Source organism: Anabas testudineus, chromosome 2, assembly GCF_900324465.2.
Source record: "Anabas testudineus chromosome 2, fAnaTes1.2, whole genome shotgun sequence".
NCBI lineage: Eukaryota > Metazoa > Chordata > Actinopteri > Anabantiformes > Anabantidae > Anabas > Anabas testudineus.
The window spans coordinates 32,899,742-32,916,897 of NC_046611.1; the positions used below are offsets into that span (position 1 = coordinate 32,899,742).

Sequence of the window (17,156 nt, forward strand, 5' to 3'; positions counted from 1 at the left end):
CAATAATATAGTTATAGTTGTTGTTATATTGTCGTTATTTTGTAAATAAATAACAACAATTATGTTTCACTCAGCATCAAAAGAAAGTTCTTTCTCAGGCCAGTCAAGTCTAAAAAATATGTATTTAAACAAGTATTTAATATACCATATACATATATGTTCAGAGATAGTGGAGCACATAAATGCCTCTCAGAACCGTAAAAGAAAGCAATAAATGATTTAACTAGGGCCAAATGTGGTAGTAAGAAAATAATTAGTCACAGTTTTAAAGAGATCTGAAAGAAACTGGTGGGGAACTGGAGGTGCTTGATACTTCAGTTCAAAACTGAAGAGTTAAGGCGGATAACAATATGCCGAGAGAATTGCATGAGAAATAGTCAGGAGAGACAACCAGTCTAGGTAATGGCATTATCCAGGGAAGGAGAATCAGATTAGTCCATGTTAGGCATGGAAAACAATGCAGTATAAAACATGACATTTGATGAAATCAAATCAAAGACACATCCGTGTCTGTTTTTATCCATGAAAAATAATGTCAATATGTCACTTTTTCCAATTGTTTTTCTTGCAGGGAGAAAAAAAAAGAAGCCTCCACCTGTTTAAACAGAGCGTTCACAGACCATGAGCCAAAAGGGGACATAATTATGAAAATTATTTGCAGTTACTAAAAATCCAGGACCAGGAAAGCAGCTGCTAGAGAATTGAGCTTGAAACTAAAGTGTAGCATTTCTTGGTTCAGAGCTGGTCACAGACCTTTCAGATGTAGACTGCAGCACCACATTAAAAAAAAGTTTTTAAGAGAGCAGGCATTCTGTACACAAACAGGCATATGGAAGACATTTAAGTTACTAATGGGCAGATGGAATAAAGAGCAATTGACAGAATGGCATTGAAACACCACATCCTGACAAAAGCCCAGCTGGATAATAATCCTCTCTTAAAGTCCTCATGCTGACCCAACGTTTCGCTACTCATCTAAGTAATAACATTGTGTGGAGAAGACAAGTGGTTTGAGAGAGGGGTGAGGGAAGCCTTGCGCTTGCAAGGTCTTAGACAGAACCTGTCTTCATTTATCTTTATCATGCTGCCCTTTCATCCATCCCTAGAAAGATCAGGCCCAATTCACATGTGCACCAGGTTGGACACACCTAACGACCCATTTTAGGTGGGTAAGAGGGGTTGAAAGAGGTGTGACTATTATATCCACCACATCCTCCTCCTTCCATTGTTTCACCTAATGAGCCTATTTAGGCCAGGGTTGGAGTAAAATCAACCTGGAGTGTAGATTTGTGGCCTCTAACCAACTATCTTCAGACTGAAGAAGCTACTTGGATGAGTAGAGAAACGTTTTAACCTAACAAGAAGGAAGTCCAGTTGCCATGACTCAACTTCCAGATAACTTCAACTAGGGCGACTGAGAACCTTCACCACTAAGCAAATAGTGCAATATCAGTGCTTGAAGTGCAACCACATATACATCATTTACATTTACATTTAGTTATTTAGCAGACGCTTTTATCCAAAAATTTTTTACAAGTGAGGAACAAGGCATATAATGGGATGCTGTGTGCAGCTAGTCAGTCCACTCAGTCCACTTGTTTTCTTAAAAAAATAAAGACAACCAAACTGAAGAACTTAATGAGTGTGAGATGTTGTTTAAATATGTTGGCAAGTCTTATCTCTTGAGAAGTCAAGAGACTAAAAGTTTCTAGACAAGTTTCTAAAAGCAGTTTATTATTCATATGATCACACTGACAAGATGTACAGGAGCAAACATGCGCCAGCATGAAAGCACCATATTCAGAGAGAGCATTGGTGGCATCTACATATACAGACACAAATACACTGGTAGTAAGAGACAGACTGATGGTAAAATACAAAAAAAACCCTCACATAAATAAGGATTTTACAAGCTGCTGTTGGTGTGTTTGATCCAAAGTAGCACTGTGGTTCTCAAACCTCTTTCTGTGGTCATACTCATTGGTGCTCTAAACAGACTGCACAAATTGATTTTATTGCCACAGACAGAGACCACAAGAAAAAAAGGCAACTTTGGAAAATACATAGTGCTTCATGATGAACATCTGGAAATCCCCTCTCACAGAACAGCAGGGAGGAAAGGAGAGACAATGCCAGCTCTAATTGTGTATGTTGGCTGGAGGCTACATAATAGACAGGGTTTCTCATGTCCTGGTTATTATTCCATTAATTAGAAGCTTCTGACTTTTAATGACTGACCTCAGCATCGTCATTACAGACTTTCACAGCATACAAGCTGGGGTCAAACCCACAGAGGGTCTACCTCACACCTCATGTAGTCCCTTCTGTACTCTGTACTTGTTCCTCATTATGATGAAGGTCGTCTTGTACATTTTCTATTTTTAAAGTGAGACATATTTAAAGATTTTTTAGCAGTCAGTTGTTTAGAATCAGTTGTATTGAGCTTAATATTGGGCGTTCTGTTGACCTTTTATCTGAACAAGGTGGCCTAATAGAAAGATGGCGTTCGTTTATTTTTTTTAGCTGTAGATTGAAAACTTGTGGGTTTGACATCAAAAATTAATATGAGACAAAAGATCAACAGCTTTTATTTCCAGGTGTTTACAGCTGGATCCAATACACAACCTAGAAGATAGCACTTTTAGTTTGAAGCCACCCATTTTTCATGTGAGCAAAAGTAATGGAACATGTGACTGACAGGTGTGTTTTGTTGCCCAGATGTGTCCTATTACATTGATTATTCAATGTAATTGTTCAGTTATGTTTCAGTCTATAGCAAATATAAAGGAACTGGCCTTACTGTTCCAATACATTTTGGGGGGATAATCACAAGTTCCACAAGACTCACAACATACAGTACTTGAGCTGACTTTTTCAGGTGGATTGTATCTCTGTAGGTCTGGATGGGAACCATTACGATGTAACCATTATGATGTAACCTTTGTACTCATTGTCCCTGAGTAGTCAGAGACAATGTATGTCAAAGTGCAGTTCTGCACTCCTCTCTTTTGGTGAGGTAAGCATTTAACTGCCTCCTAGAGCGTGGTGCCCTTTAGTGGTTGTAATAATTAGTTACTTTCAACCCCTTGAACAACACTGTAAAAAGAAGGAGATCATTCTGTACAAACACTAGCTTTAACACAACCCAGCAACAAGGTTGTGTTTTCAGTTTCTAAACATGATGTGTCGGTTTATTTCTGAAGTATACTTTTCTTCATCTATTTCTCCTTTTGTTACCCTACTTTTCATTACCATATCCTTCTCAAGTATTCATTTTGATTTTGATAAAAGATCCAGGATTTCTAATCAGTGTCAACAGATAACATGTGTCTGCCTGTATCTTTCCTAACAAGCTCTGCCATTGTGAATCCTTGCTTGCAGAACTAAAATAACATGAAAGAGGGCTAATAAAATAGATGTCAATACTCCAGAGCTTGCCCTGTATCTTATTACCAGTGCAATGGCATAGTTATGCTCAACAATGTCGACAATCACAAGCATCTAAGAGCTCAGTGGCTCACTGAGTATGACTGGAACTGCTTAGTGTTAAACTAATTGTTAAAATCTCATCCTAAAGAACGGTAAGAGAGACGGATTAAGAAAACAGTGGAGCATGATGTTTACCTTCAGTGATTTTCAACCCTTAGTAGGACCAATACTAAACTAGGTCTGCCCTTCTCCATGTTCAAAAATAGGCTAATTTATATAGCAGGACAAACAGCAGTAGATACAACTCCAAACTTATGCTATTGATAAACTGACACTGGTAACCAGGTCACTAAATAGTCTGAACTTGCAAGGTCTGAAATTTTGACCCGTAATAAAAAGCTCTGCTCAGTGCAGTGAGTAGGTATACAGTGCCAAAAAGCACCATTTTGCTCTCATTAGACCCTTTTCTACGTATCATGGAGTCTTTCACATGCCTATTAGCACAATCAATTGGTGATTTGACATGTTTTCATGTTTTTCGTGCCTTTCTCCTTTCCACTCTCCCATAAAGCTTAGACTGGTGAAGAACCCGGGCAACAGTTGTTGTATGTACAGCCACTCCTATCTCAGTTGCTGAAACTTGTAACTCCCTCAGACTAGTCATTGGTTTGTTGGTGGACTCTCTATTGTCAATAGAGGGATAAAAAATCCAGGGGGTTTCAATCTAAATCTAGGTTCTAGACTCCATAGAATAAAATCAGAATCATGTAGAAAGGTTTAATGGCCCTAAATAAAGTGAGTTCCATCATTTCTAACATACTAGGAAAATTATGTAAAATTAAGTGAACTGTTAAGATCATTCATGATACCGGATAATATGTAGTAGTCTTTCTTTGCTTAATTCCAGGCACAGTTTGACTTTGCATGCACACTATGGAGGGATGTGTGATCAAGCCTGAATAAATTAAGAAAATAATGAACTTAATTAAAAATTTCCAATTATGAGGAGTAAATCCCGTTGTTACAGATCAATCATGACCTTTTTTTCTTTCCACCTCCTTTTAATCAAGTCTAACAAATATATTAACTGTGGGTCTCTCATAGATTTCTCTCCCCTTACTTTGGCTCAAGGATGTGAACAGTCACTTGTCATAAAATGTTTTCCTGCTTCATGTTGTGCCAGAAAGATTTAGAGGAAATTCATACTTTATATTGCATGAACATATTCTAGTAAAATATATTCTGAATAATATGAATATAAATATATATATTTCAAACTGCAACCTTCAAATGAACTGGATAATAGTCTTAATTAAGATAACACCAATAAAGAATAAGCAATAAAAATAATAAGAATAAAATATCATTGTAAGAAATCCATTAAGCAGCTGGTGACTCTGGAGATGATCCAGTGTCCAGTGGTGCATCAGAGGTAATTGCTATTGGAGCTGTGAGCGGAAGAAATGTCAGTGTGTGTTTCTGGGTATGTGCAGCTCTGATGGAGTATTGCTCCTATTGGACACTCACCCGGAACTGGTTGAAACTGTAGGTATGATCCTCTGGGTTGCCCTCTTGTTTAGCTTGCTGGAATTCGTTCCTCAATCTTTGTATCCGGTCATGGTTACTTAGAGCCATCTGACTGTTGGGAGAGAGAAAAAGAGGACTGTGGAGCTAATAGTTTCACTTTTTCCTATTTTAATAATTCACTTGACCACCCTAACACCTCTCTTAATTGTGTTGGGAATCCCTTGATCTGACAGCTATGGTTCACTTTTGCATACTTGACTTTCCATGTGCCTCTTCTTTCCACAATCCCCCTTCTAGCAGCTAGTAGCTGAACATCTCTATAAGTGAAGGAATCCCTCGTGCACCATTGTGAGTGATGCATATCCCTTTTAGGCTTCATGAGGATGTTGGTTGGTCTTTTATGGTACACAGTTGTTGAACACTGTGGAAACCCTCATTTACATACTCTTCATTACAGAGCTTTGTGCGGCCTGTCAATAGAAATCAATAGCCTTCCCTCGGCTTAATCAGGCTCTCCTTTTATCACCAGCTACAGAGGCAGCACACGACAAGACACATAATTATGATGAGACATCTAGTTTGATAATAAGCCTTCATTTATGCATAGGTATCAAAGTGACCAAAGGTTAGGAATCTGTGCTATAAGGGACATTAGCTTGGGAATGTAGGAAGTAGAATGGATAGAATGAAGGAAGGTAAAGGATATAAAAGTAGGAGGGACATCCTTGGGGATGGTGATGGGGTGAAAAGATAAAGGTTAATGTGAGAAAGGGGAAAGAAACAAAGTGAGCCAGGACAGAGGAACGGAAATCTCTAGCGAGACAGAGGGCAGGCAGAATAAACGAAGAGGAATGTATAGGAAGGATGAGGAGACAAAGCCAAAACCACTGTCAAAATGGACGCTTGACATGAGGACCTGTCACCCCGTGTGTGTACTTCAGAGTAGCATTTACAGGTGGCACACCAGCAGTGGAAGTGATTGCTTATTTGGGCCCAGAGTATTCTGAGCACAATTATAATAATAATTGCAGATTGGAATGAGCACCCTCCTGATGATAATGGGCACTAGGACACTCTGCCAATCAAGCTTCATTAAAAGCACAATAAATAGAATGCACAGATCTCTGTAAATGCCCCTTACATAGCACTTGGCAAGACACGGTTATAAAATGATTTGCGCTTCCTGATCCAAATCAATTGTATTAGTTATACTCCATTTGATTCCTAGCTTTATGGGTGGGAGAGCAGGGAGCTTACTTTAGGCCTTTTATGTGGATGTGGGCAGTTGAGTGGCTCAATGGGGCATGGGTTGGCTTATGCTTTTAAGGTGATGGTGATGGTGAAGTACTTGTACTATGTACAAATCCAACACAACATGGTTAAGTTCACAAAGATTATAAATAAATTTAACCATAAAAAAGGACACACAACTTTTAGAAACAAGAGAAGAGATGCCACGTATCTGAATCAATGTGCATCACAGTAAATCAGAGTGTAGCAAACTGAGCTTGAATGAATGCTGTCTTTATGCACTTTTTCTACTCCAAGGCATGGGCTGTTGAAACTGTAATAGTTGAAAGATTGCATTTTCATTGAAGTAAATTTTTTTTTTTGGTTGTTTTGTTGTTGGCCTGTGAAAAAAGATTTTAATTAAAAAATGAACTCGAAAGACTACAGATAGAGACATAATAATTAATTTTATTCATTTGAATAAGAAACAAATATCACTGATGTGTTTTATTTCACATTTAATTTCTCATTTGTTTTTAATATTAAACTTTGCTTGCTCCAGATTCAATGTTTATGCAAAACTGTTTGTTTCCATATGAAAGGTTTAACATTACAAATCTGGAGAGATGGGAAAACATGCACAATTGCAGTAAATTTTTCAATATATATTGAGTTTAGCCCATGACTTTGTCCCAGTTTTTAATTTTGGCCCAATGCAAATTTGAGTTTGACACCTCTGCTTTAGAAAGAGGACTTCACTCTCCTGGGACTGGTGCAAGTCAAATGAACAGATTCATTTTTAAATACCACAAACTGTACAAGACAGTTGTCTTATTCATGTCATGGGCTACTCTGCTTTATGTTTTATTACATTCTAAAGTTAATGTCAACCATTCTATCCTTATTTTTGCCAAATGTACTAATATTAGACTTATCAAAATTTCTGACTCCTTACAGCAGACATTTTTAGCTATAAAAAAATGAAACCGAACAGAACAAGAGCCTTGCATAGCACGTTTAGGATGATTATGGTAATGATTAAATCACATATGGACAGTTATTTTCTATCTGTCAGTCAAGTAAATTGATGACTCTGAGACATAGTAAAATAATATAAAAATTTGTGTTATCAGTGCACTGACAACACTACACCCGGATTTCTGTAAAGATTGTCAAGGAAAACACAAAAACAATGTGCAGTTACAATATCTGCCTGCTAATACATAGGTTGAAATTCATTGCATCCTTGCTTGTAAAAAGAGATGTTGGGTGAGATTATAATGAGTGATAATATATGTAAAAAGATTACAGTGAAATATCTATAGAGACCAGGCTGACTCCAGAGTGACCTTTTAGCCTGGGTCAGGCAGTGCTTTTGGAGTCAGCTGGGCATCCAGAAAAAGGGTCACATCCCAGGCTATAAACAACACTGCTTGAATTGATATACATCACATAAAACACCTATTGCCCTTCTGCCATGTACTAAAGCATCCATATCATATAAATGGATATGGCCTGTATGTTACCAAAGATCTGCTCAAGTGTATGTTGAATGAAATAATAGAGTTGGATGAGGGAGAAATTCAGTGAAATTTAAGAAGCAGCAGACCATGTCAATATATATTTTCAAAGACCTATGAAACAAATTGCATCAAATAGGGGCTGGGCGTGGGGGTGGGATTTAATGAGTGGTGAATTTGTCATGGCAGTTCAAAGGGGGTCTTTGCAATATCCAGGGGCTTCCCCAGTTGGTACTCCACCCACCACAGGAGTATCAAGTTAATGTGATTATTGCAAAACACCATATGTAATTTTTTCAGTTTAAATATATTCACATGGTAAGAACAAAGAAATGGAAAGCTACACTTTAGGAAAGAGCAGATATCAAGCTTAAAAAGGCAACAGAAGCTGCCCATTATTACTGTAGCCATCAGCAGAAGGCCTGTCTCCATATATCAAATGCTTGGGCATCTTAATACATAATTAGCCACTATGACCATTGCCAAGTCGTAGGTGTCATTGCTGCTATATTCTCAGCTGAATAAGTCAACATCTGTAATGGGGCTGAAGAACAAAAGCTGTGAGTAAAGACTGGGGAAATGTGGGGAGCAATTTACATCAACAAACCACCTCAACAATTAGAATAATATGTCACCCTTGCCAGCAATAAATGTGTATGAGGAAAAGGAATGAGTGCTGCTCATCACTTTGCTATAAGCTGTGTGTTTGTGGATAAGGGAAAACTGTCTGCATCATGAGTCTGCATCACATGAGCTTGCAGGGCTTAATCCCAAAGCTATTTCATTTTCTGACAGTCCTACTTTCAAACTGGGAGTCAATGGAAAATTGGATACAGCCTGTAAAGTAATTAAAACATGGGGGAGATAAAGTATCCATGTGCCACAGCATTTTCACAACCAGCATCTTCATTCTTTCTTGTACAATGAGATTTGCTCAAATGCCTCTGTATATCCACACATAGTAATGTCAGCACTTGGCCTCTAAGTTTGGCCACGTTACTGTCAGTTGCATACAAATTTAGTCACAGAACACACATCTCAACACAGACAGAGATACACACAAAGAGGTCAACACACAATCTAAACTATCACGCTTTCCCTATCTCTCCTCTGCTCACTTCACACTTGTATTCAGTAAAGTCACACTGCTACTGTATTTATAGCTTGGCTAAAAGATTATTCTGAAGGCTTACTGGGAGAGCTGAACCTGTGAATTCACAGACATGCAGAGTCAGGTCAAATAACAAGGATTTAGACCCATCTGAACAACGAGACTCCCAATCTCCTCGGCCTTCTGTTGCTTGAACTCATACTCTCCTGATCTAAATATACAGATTTAAAAACTGGTTGAAGTAGGAAAATGCTACGTAACAAAAAATAAGTCCCAAACAAGTCTGTGTATCATTAGTTTTTCCAATTTAAAACAAAAATGAAATCACAAAAGACAAAACAAAACAAAAAAAACAAAAATGCTAAAAGTTCCTTTTCTGATTTTCAATTTTGTGCTCAAATTAAAAAAGGAAAAAACAGCTCTCATATATAATTTTTATTTATGTGGAATTAGTGGCATGTTGTGCCAAAAAGGGATAGTACGCCAAAAACTGAAAACTGCTGTCAACGGGACCGTGCACCGCCTGTTGAAAGACGTATCTCCAGCATTCGCATTTTATAAAGACATGCCATCGCTATTATTTTATTGTACAGTGTTTGCAGTTTATGACAATTTGATACCAACATAAGCAGCTGTAGTCTCAGATAAATACCTTACTATATCACAACCTTTACAAGTCCCAATTGTCAGTACTTTTCAATAGATAATGAAGGACCAGTGGCCTGTTTTTATGTGCATGTGTGTAACCCTCAACCAATCTGTGTTTTTTCACCTGACCTGCTGACAGGGGTCATAAGCCCTCTAAAGCAGCAGGTGGAGGTATGTGGATGTCTATGTTTGTAATAGTCATCCTTTGATCCAGCAGGATTTGGCAGATGTCTCACGCACCACAAGGCTTAAGCCAAGGATGCAAACTATGCCACCTTCCCCCTATTTGCTTCTGTTGGTGGATCAAAGTTGCATTGACTCTCTGCATGTCCTGTCACTAGCCAATAAGGGAGTAATTCAGTCACTGAGTGTGTAAAATGGATCATATGAGCAAAGCTAAGGTCAGGGGGCAGTCCCAGGTATTCAAAATGAAAGCAACAGAGGGGATAAAATTTCAAGAGATAAAATTTGACAGAACTTTTGGGAGTTGTCACAGACATGTTCATTTCCAACTTAAATAAAAAAGCTGTACTGTGGAAGCTGTCAATGTGACCGCCTGTTATTTCTTATCTGATAACAGTTGATTGAAATTCTATCAGATTTTGTGCTTTCTTGCTCTGGACCCAGTATCTCTGTGCTGCAGATGAGGGGGCAGGCTTCTTAAGTTTGGGCCGTTTAGCAATTACAGCAAGTCAAAGGCTTAGCTCATCTTTATTCCATCACCCCGTGGACTTTTTAGTTCTATTTATTTCAAAGATGAGGCATTTTTTCGGAGATGGACAGCCTTTGGGACCTATAGATAAAGATAGAAAAAGATTAGATATCTATTACTGCTGGTCATTTTTGAAAAGTAGAGAGACAATAATAAAACTTTTTTTTCAGTCCTTAGACAAAATCAGCATATATCGGCCAATCTGCCACTATTTTATCATCACACGAGAGCAGCTGAAGCACATACTGTATTCTTTTTCTTTTTTTCCCTCTTCACTATTCTCTCTTTTCCATCTTTATAAAAATGTCCTCTATTTTTTCTTCATCACTCTCTCTTTTCCTCATATGTTTTATCTCTGAATGCCTCAATCCTCCCTCTGTGGTTACAGGGATTGGTCATGAATTCCCTCCTTTCCCCCTCATCCTCTACCACTAGCCTGGTAAATGACAGCTGCAGGCTGGACAAAGGCCCGATAATACCCTGGATTTGTCAGGCTCTGATTTCACCCATGTCTTCTTGTGACTGATGCACCGACAGTGGTGCCTTGCCAGCTAAAAAGCCACTTGTAGATGGGGGTGAATGTGTGTGTGAATAGTGAATATGTCAGTTATCTCAGTTATGGTGTTATCTGTACTATTAGAGATCTATATACCATAATGTTTTAAAATGTGCATTTGTTCATACGCATGTACAGTATGTACAACATATACAAGTATGTGAACCATTTGGAATTTCATGGTTGGTTTTCTGCATTAATTTGTCATAAAATGTCATCTGTGCCTAAAATATTAACACACACTAAAAAATCTGCACAAAGTTTTCTGTCTTTATTGAGAACAACCATAAAAACCTCATATTGCTAGTGGAAAAAAGTATGTGAACCTTTGGAATAATGAACTCCAAAAAGCTAAAATTAAAATTATTTTGAGGGTGTAGACTACAGCCACTTGACTGACAAAAACTACTCCAAGTTTGCTCCGCACAAGAAGAAGATGCTGATGTGAGCCATACCTTGCCAAAAGAAGCTTTCAAAGGCTCTACAATAACTTTGGGACTGTGGCTAAACTACAAAAAAGCGGGCAGCCAGTCAAAATGACCCCAAGGGCAGAAGGAACACTCATCAGTGAGGTAAAGATACAACCTGGAGTTACAGCCAAAGATTTGAAGGCACTGGCTAACAGCCGTGTTTATGAGTCTACAGTATTACCAAGTGTATCAAATATTTCTTTAGGATAATGTTGTTGTCTGTACATTAGCTGAAACTTTGTAGAAGCTGGGTGATGCTACAGGATAACCACAAAAAAAAAAAAACAAAACAAAGCAAAACCACGAGAGTATGGCTTCAGAAAACCCAAATCCACCTTTTGCAGTGGCCTACTAAGAACCCAGACCTTAAACCAATAGAGATGCTATGGAATTACCTAAATAGAGCCATACATGAGACGTCCAAAGTATATGAGCATGAGGAGAGGAGACATGCAAGTCTTACTCAAGACCATAGGCTAAAGTAAATGGGTGGCTGTGGCTCAATAGGTAGAGCAGTTATCGGCCAATCACAGGATTGGTGGTTCGATTCCCAGCTGCCATTTCACATGCCAAAGTGCCTTGCCTTGGGCAAGATACTGCACCCCAAGTTTACCCCAGTGAGTCAGATCAGCTGCATAGCAGCTCTGCCATTGGTGTGTGAATGGGTGAATGGGTGAGTGAGACGCAGTGTACAGCGCTTTGAGTACCAGCTAGGTAGTAAAGCGCTATACAAGTGCAGAACATTTACCATTTAAAGTATCAACCTAAACTGGTGAGCCCAGTTTTTATGAACCCATCAGGCTTCAAAGGAAGCTTTTATGAGATATCTGCTAGCTAGACAGAGAACGGGAAAAAGAGAAGTAAGCTAAGCCTATGTGAATACTTGAAAAACTGAAACTGCTTGGTTTGAAGCACTAGGTCACATTAAGTTTTATTTTGCATAAGGTGACCTAAAATAAATGCTCAGTAAGACGTTGTGCATTGACAAGTCACCTTTCCAAGTTTCTATTTTGAGTAGCAATCCAAAACTCTAGGAATGCTAGAGAATATTTTGGTAAACCAGGCAATTGACTCTTGATGACATATGGAAATGATCAGAAAGATTGTGTTTTCCTTGCAGCCCAAGATTTCTAAACAAGATGACACTGTTCCCTGAGGTTAGTGGACAGAAGCGAACTCTTTTATCATAGTATTGTTTATTTTCTTCATTTTTCTGGAGATTCGGTAAACATCACTAATAGGCCCACACAAAAGACCTGACAACCACTTACAATACCGTAGGTTGCAGGCTTGCTCTTTTGAGGTCTTCTCAGAGGAACCTACAAAACCAGATAAGGAAGCTGCTATTTAACTTTCTGAGAGAGGAGAAGGGTCCAGGAATGTGACTGAATACACTAGAATTCAGAACATTAGCGGATCTCTGTGACTGTAACAAATTTGCGTACTTCACTATGTTTTATAAGAGACTTAATGAAAGAATAAAAGAAGAACTTGCTGCCTGTGACTTACCCAAGAATCTTCATGGGCTAATCGACCTCTGTCTGAAATGACTGGCGCATCAGGGAACGAGCGCACTAAATCACACCCTCTGTCTCCCAACCACGTTTTCACCAGGGCTGCTTCTGCTCCTCGGGCCAAGACAACATAACCTCTGCCTGCTACACTCCCCTCACCTGAACCTATGCAGATTGGGCGCACCAAGCTCTCTGCAGAGAAGAGACAAAGGGGGATCCAAAATAACCTGAGTTTATATTGTGGAGGGGCATCACTCCACATCAGAACCTGTCCAGTAAAATCCGGGGTTCAGCAGTAAACAGGGGTATTGCTGGGCCGAACCCTGAATCATTCCCCTAGTTCTCGCCCACTCACAGAAATCAAACTCCATCTTCAGAACAAGATTATCACCATCCTTCATCGATTCTGAGCAGATGCAGAGTTTATTGATTTTCACCCAGCAGAGAATCTCAGTCTTCCATTTCATGCCGTGCTGCAACCTGTCCAGGTTAGAGCGTTTGACAACCATATTATTCACCCATGCTCTTTCCATAGCGAACTTATTTAAACTCTATTGGAAAATCATCACAAGTGCATTTCCTTTCATGTCATCAACTCTCCACGTCTTCCCTTGGTGTTGGGTGATACCTGGCTTAAGGCTTACAACCCCCATAGTGACTGGCCTTCTGGTAAGATTCTTGGTGACGGGCCCTACCTGAATAGCTGTCTCTGTGCTGCACCCTATACCTCTGAAGAGGAGTAGCAGAGGAGGTTCAGGATTCCCCTGACCTGTCATGTGTTTCAGATGGTTACCTCGATCTCTACGAGGTTTTCAATAAATCCAAAGCCACCTCATTCCCACCTTATAGACCATGCGACTGTGCCATTGACCTCCTACAAGGAACTAGGGGCCACTTGTACTCTCTGTCGTCCCTGAACACATCGCCATTAAAAAGTACCTGAACGGACTCTAGCAGCCGGGCTCATTCAACCATCCTCCTTTCCTGCAGGTTCCACATTTTCGTGGGAAAGAAAGATGGTGATCATCGTCCATGCACTAATTTTTGAGGGCTCAACCAGATCACGATAAAAAAAAAAAAAAAAAACCCTTCCATTTATCCGCTTTAGAACATGTGAAACGCATGCGGCTGGTATTGCAAAGACTCCTACAAAACTGTCTGCATGTCAAGGCAGAGAAATGCCAATTTCACTCCCTGTCCGTGACTTTTCTTGGTTCCATTATCTCCCTAGGTCACATACTTCTCAGGGAGTTTTTCCTTGCCACTGTCGCCCTCGGCTTGCTCATCAGGGACAATCTGATTATTATGATTCTTACACATTCACTGTTCATGTACTGTTCTTTGGTTGTGTAAAGCTGCTTTGTGACAATGTCAATTGTAAAAAGCGCTCTACAAATAAAATTGAATTGAATTGAATTGAACATACGGATAGATCCGAGGAAAGTGGTGTGGTGTCTCCTGATATCCCCTGTTGGCAGTTTGTAGTGGAGGTTGATGCCTTGCACCAAGGTGTGGGCGCAGTATTATCTCAATGGGCCGAGAGCAACAACACTATCCATCCTTGTGCCTTCTTCTTGTGCCATTTGTCCCCAGCTGAATGCAGTTACAGCATTGGGGACCGTAAGTTCCTGGCAGCGAAGTTGTCTCTGGTAAAATGGCGCCATTGGTTGAAGGGGGCTTAGCAACCTTTTCTAGTTTGGACTAATCACAAGAACCTGGAGTACCAACATTAAAAAGTTGGTTATGTGAATTACCATCATATTTTACCCACTGTGCTATTCACTCAAAAGTATCTCAAATTTTAAGTTGTGGTAAATTGACCCTCACTGCAAGTGCATTACTAGTCAATAAAATGTGTCTGTGATTAGTTTCTGTAGGGTTTAGTTGCAACTAAAGAATGATGTATTTACCATTTTTAACAATGTTTTAGCTTTTATCCAGCTTGCACCTGAAAGAATCCACCCCAACACATTTACAATCAAGCCCTATTTCCAGATCTATGCAACCACATGGTACATTGTAATTTTATTTTGTAAAATAAAGCCAAATATTCTATTGATGTGTGAATCTGTGATAGATGGAAATCAACAGTTGCAAGCAGATGTTCATATGTAACTGACCCTCTGTTACTCATATGCTAATCCAGCACATTGCCAGAATTAGACACTGATGAGTGACCTATAATGAAAGGCTAATTTTAGATTTTAAATGGGCCTAAGCAGTGCTTCTGCATTCGTCAAATGTTACGTATGTATTCATTATGTATCATTTGACATCTGGTGCATTATTTTAAAATCATCATTTTCTGCCGTTTATTAGGTCCCTCGGGTTCATACTTTAAGGACAACACCTGTAAAATATCTAATTTCCTCCAGTGCAGCATCACACAGTGCTGAATACAATCATTTCCTTTCCAAATGTCAGCGACATCCACTCAGCGGGTGAGACACGATCCAACAGTAAATAATTCACACTATAGCCCTCCTTGTCATCCCATACACATGCAGCCCCGAAGTCTTCTCCTCCCTGACCCCCCATGCTGCTGCTACTTCCTCTGTACATAATTAACAAGAGAGGTATTGTTTGATGCCCATTAGGCAGAGCAATTGCCAGTTCCAGAGCCACTTTAAATAATAACAATATTAGTATTGGGTGTAATAATTAACAATGACTTTTTTACTCCTGGCACAGCTGGTCGCAGCTCTACGAGCTGAGGAGAGGTTGTACTTCTATGGAATTAATTGAAGTAGAGGGAAAAAGGGGTGGGGGGGGGTTTAAAGGTAGAAGGGGAGCTGCTGCCCCTTTATTCTCCCCCTCCTTAACATCACCTATTTCTGTCTCCATTAGTAGATTAAGTCTTGCAGCAGTCCTCTGAGAGCCAGAAAGAGAGAAGAGGTCAGGGTTCATGACCTTTACTGATTGCCATGCAGACAGGTAAATGAAAAAAGGAAAGATGAAAACGGTTGCATTGTTTCAATTTAGGCTTTCAGTGCTGTGTAATAATCAATGTGAAAGTCAAGAGGTTGGCAGATACTGACAGATGGGGAGACAAAAGGATGAAGAAGAAAAGGGTAAAGAAGAGAGAATCAGAGCTAAAAGCACTAATAAGTGTTCTCATAACAGCACTTACAGTGATTTGAACTCTGTGCTTAAACATAATGACTAAAGTGTATGTGTAAACATTAAATAATTAATGTCCTGGTAATAAATAAAATAAAAAGTTTATACAAAAGCCTCTTTGTTCTAATGAACAGTGATTTGTGGGCTGTTTTTGTTCATTACTTCAACACTTTTATTATTTTACCATTATTTCAAAATTATTTATGCTTAATCAACCTTTATACATGTAAAACTTAATCACATTCCCCTGTCCTGTGACCTTGTGTGTCTTTTACAGTGCAGTGAATTTGTATCAGACCATAAAGTCACAAAGTCAGTAAAAAAGAAATCTTGCCATTATTGCTATCACCCATCAACTTCCAGGAGTCTTACTACTATATGTTAATGCCCCTTTAACCTGTGACCCTCACATTCATGGCATCATTATGAGACATAATGTTGCCCTGTCATCACCATGATCTATGGTTACAGTGGCTCTCTGCCTTAATGAAGCCATAACCCTGCTTTAAACTGCTGAAGCTACAATGAGCTTTGCCATGGTCATTGCTCAGTTAAATGTGAGTACACATCTATCATATTGCATCAGGCATCAATCAATCATAAGTCACTGAGACAGCTGGGCACCTCTTGCCTCCTCCACATACCACCCCGGCCACTGTACACACACACACATACACACACACACACACACACACACACACACATGCACACACATACGCACACAAACCCATTGGCTGTGATTATTATCTCAATTATCATGACTGCAACAACCACTTCCCCTGTGACAGACATGCAAATCAGGAACATTGACAGTCAATAAACAAGGTACGAAAAAGGCCACAGGGTGAAAAACTGGTCAAGTATAATTTTGTCTTTTCTTTTCAGTTTGTCAGCTAAAGAGCTGAACTGAAAAAAAAATTGGATAATATAATATGGTAATATGGTATAATAAACACACACACACACACACACACATACATATATATATATATATATATATATATATATATATATATATATATATAGAGAGAGAGAGAGAGAGAGAGAGAGAGAGAGAGAGAGAGAGAGAGAGAGAGAGAGGACAACTACTACATAAACTACATGATCATTATATCTTTAAATCATGAACCATCATCATCATGAATGGACTTCTTTGTCTGTGCCATAGAACTCCACTGGTTTCCAAAGGCAGCACTGCGCTGCTACGTTTTGTAGCATGTTTGTTTGAAATGCTGATACCTACTATTATTAACTAACTAACTTCAGTCCTGTTCTGTTGTTTCTTCTCAGCAACAGCGATTTGAACTAGTGTAACTTAA

General features: G+C 39.1%; 1 protein-coding gene across 3 annotated transcripts in view; it reads right to left on the reverse strand.

Moving 5' to 3' along the window:
* The window catches only part of LOC113163487 (partitioning defective 3 homolog), a 306,697-nt gene that overhangs the window by 6,516 nt on the left and 283,025 nt on the right, over window positions 1–17,156 (reverse strand). For all 3 annotated transcript variants that reach the window (XM_026362165.1, XM_026362164.1, XM_026362163.1), the window contains one exon: window positions 4,957–5,068. In XM_026362165.1, the coding sequence (XP_026217950.1) occupies window positions 4,957–5,068 (112 nt within the window). The remainder of the gene's footprint in view (window positions 1–4,956; window positions 5,069–17,156) is intronic.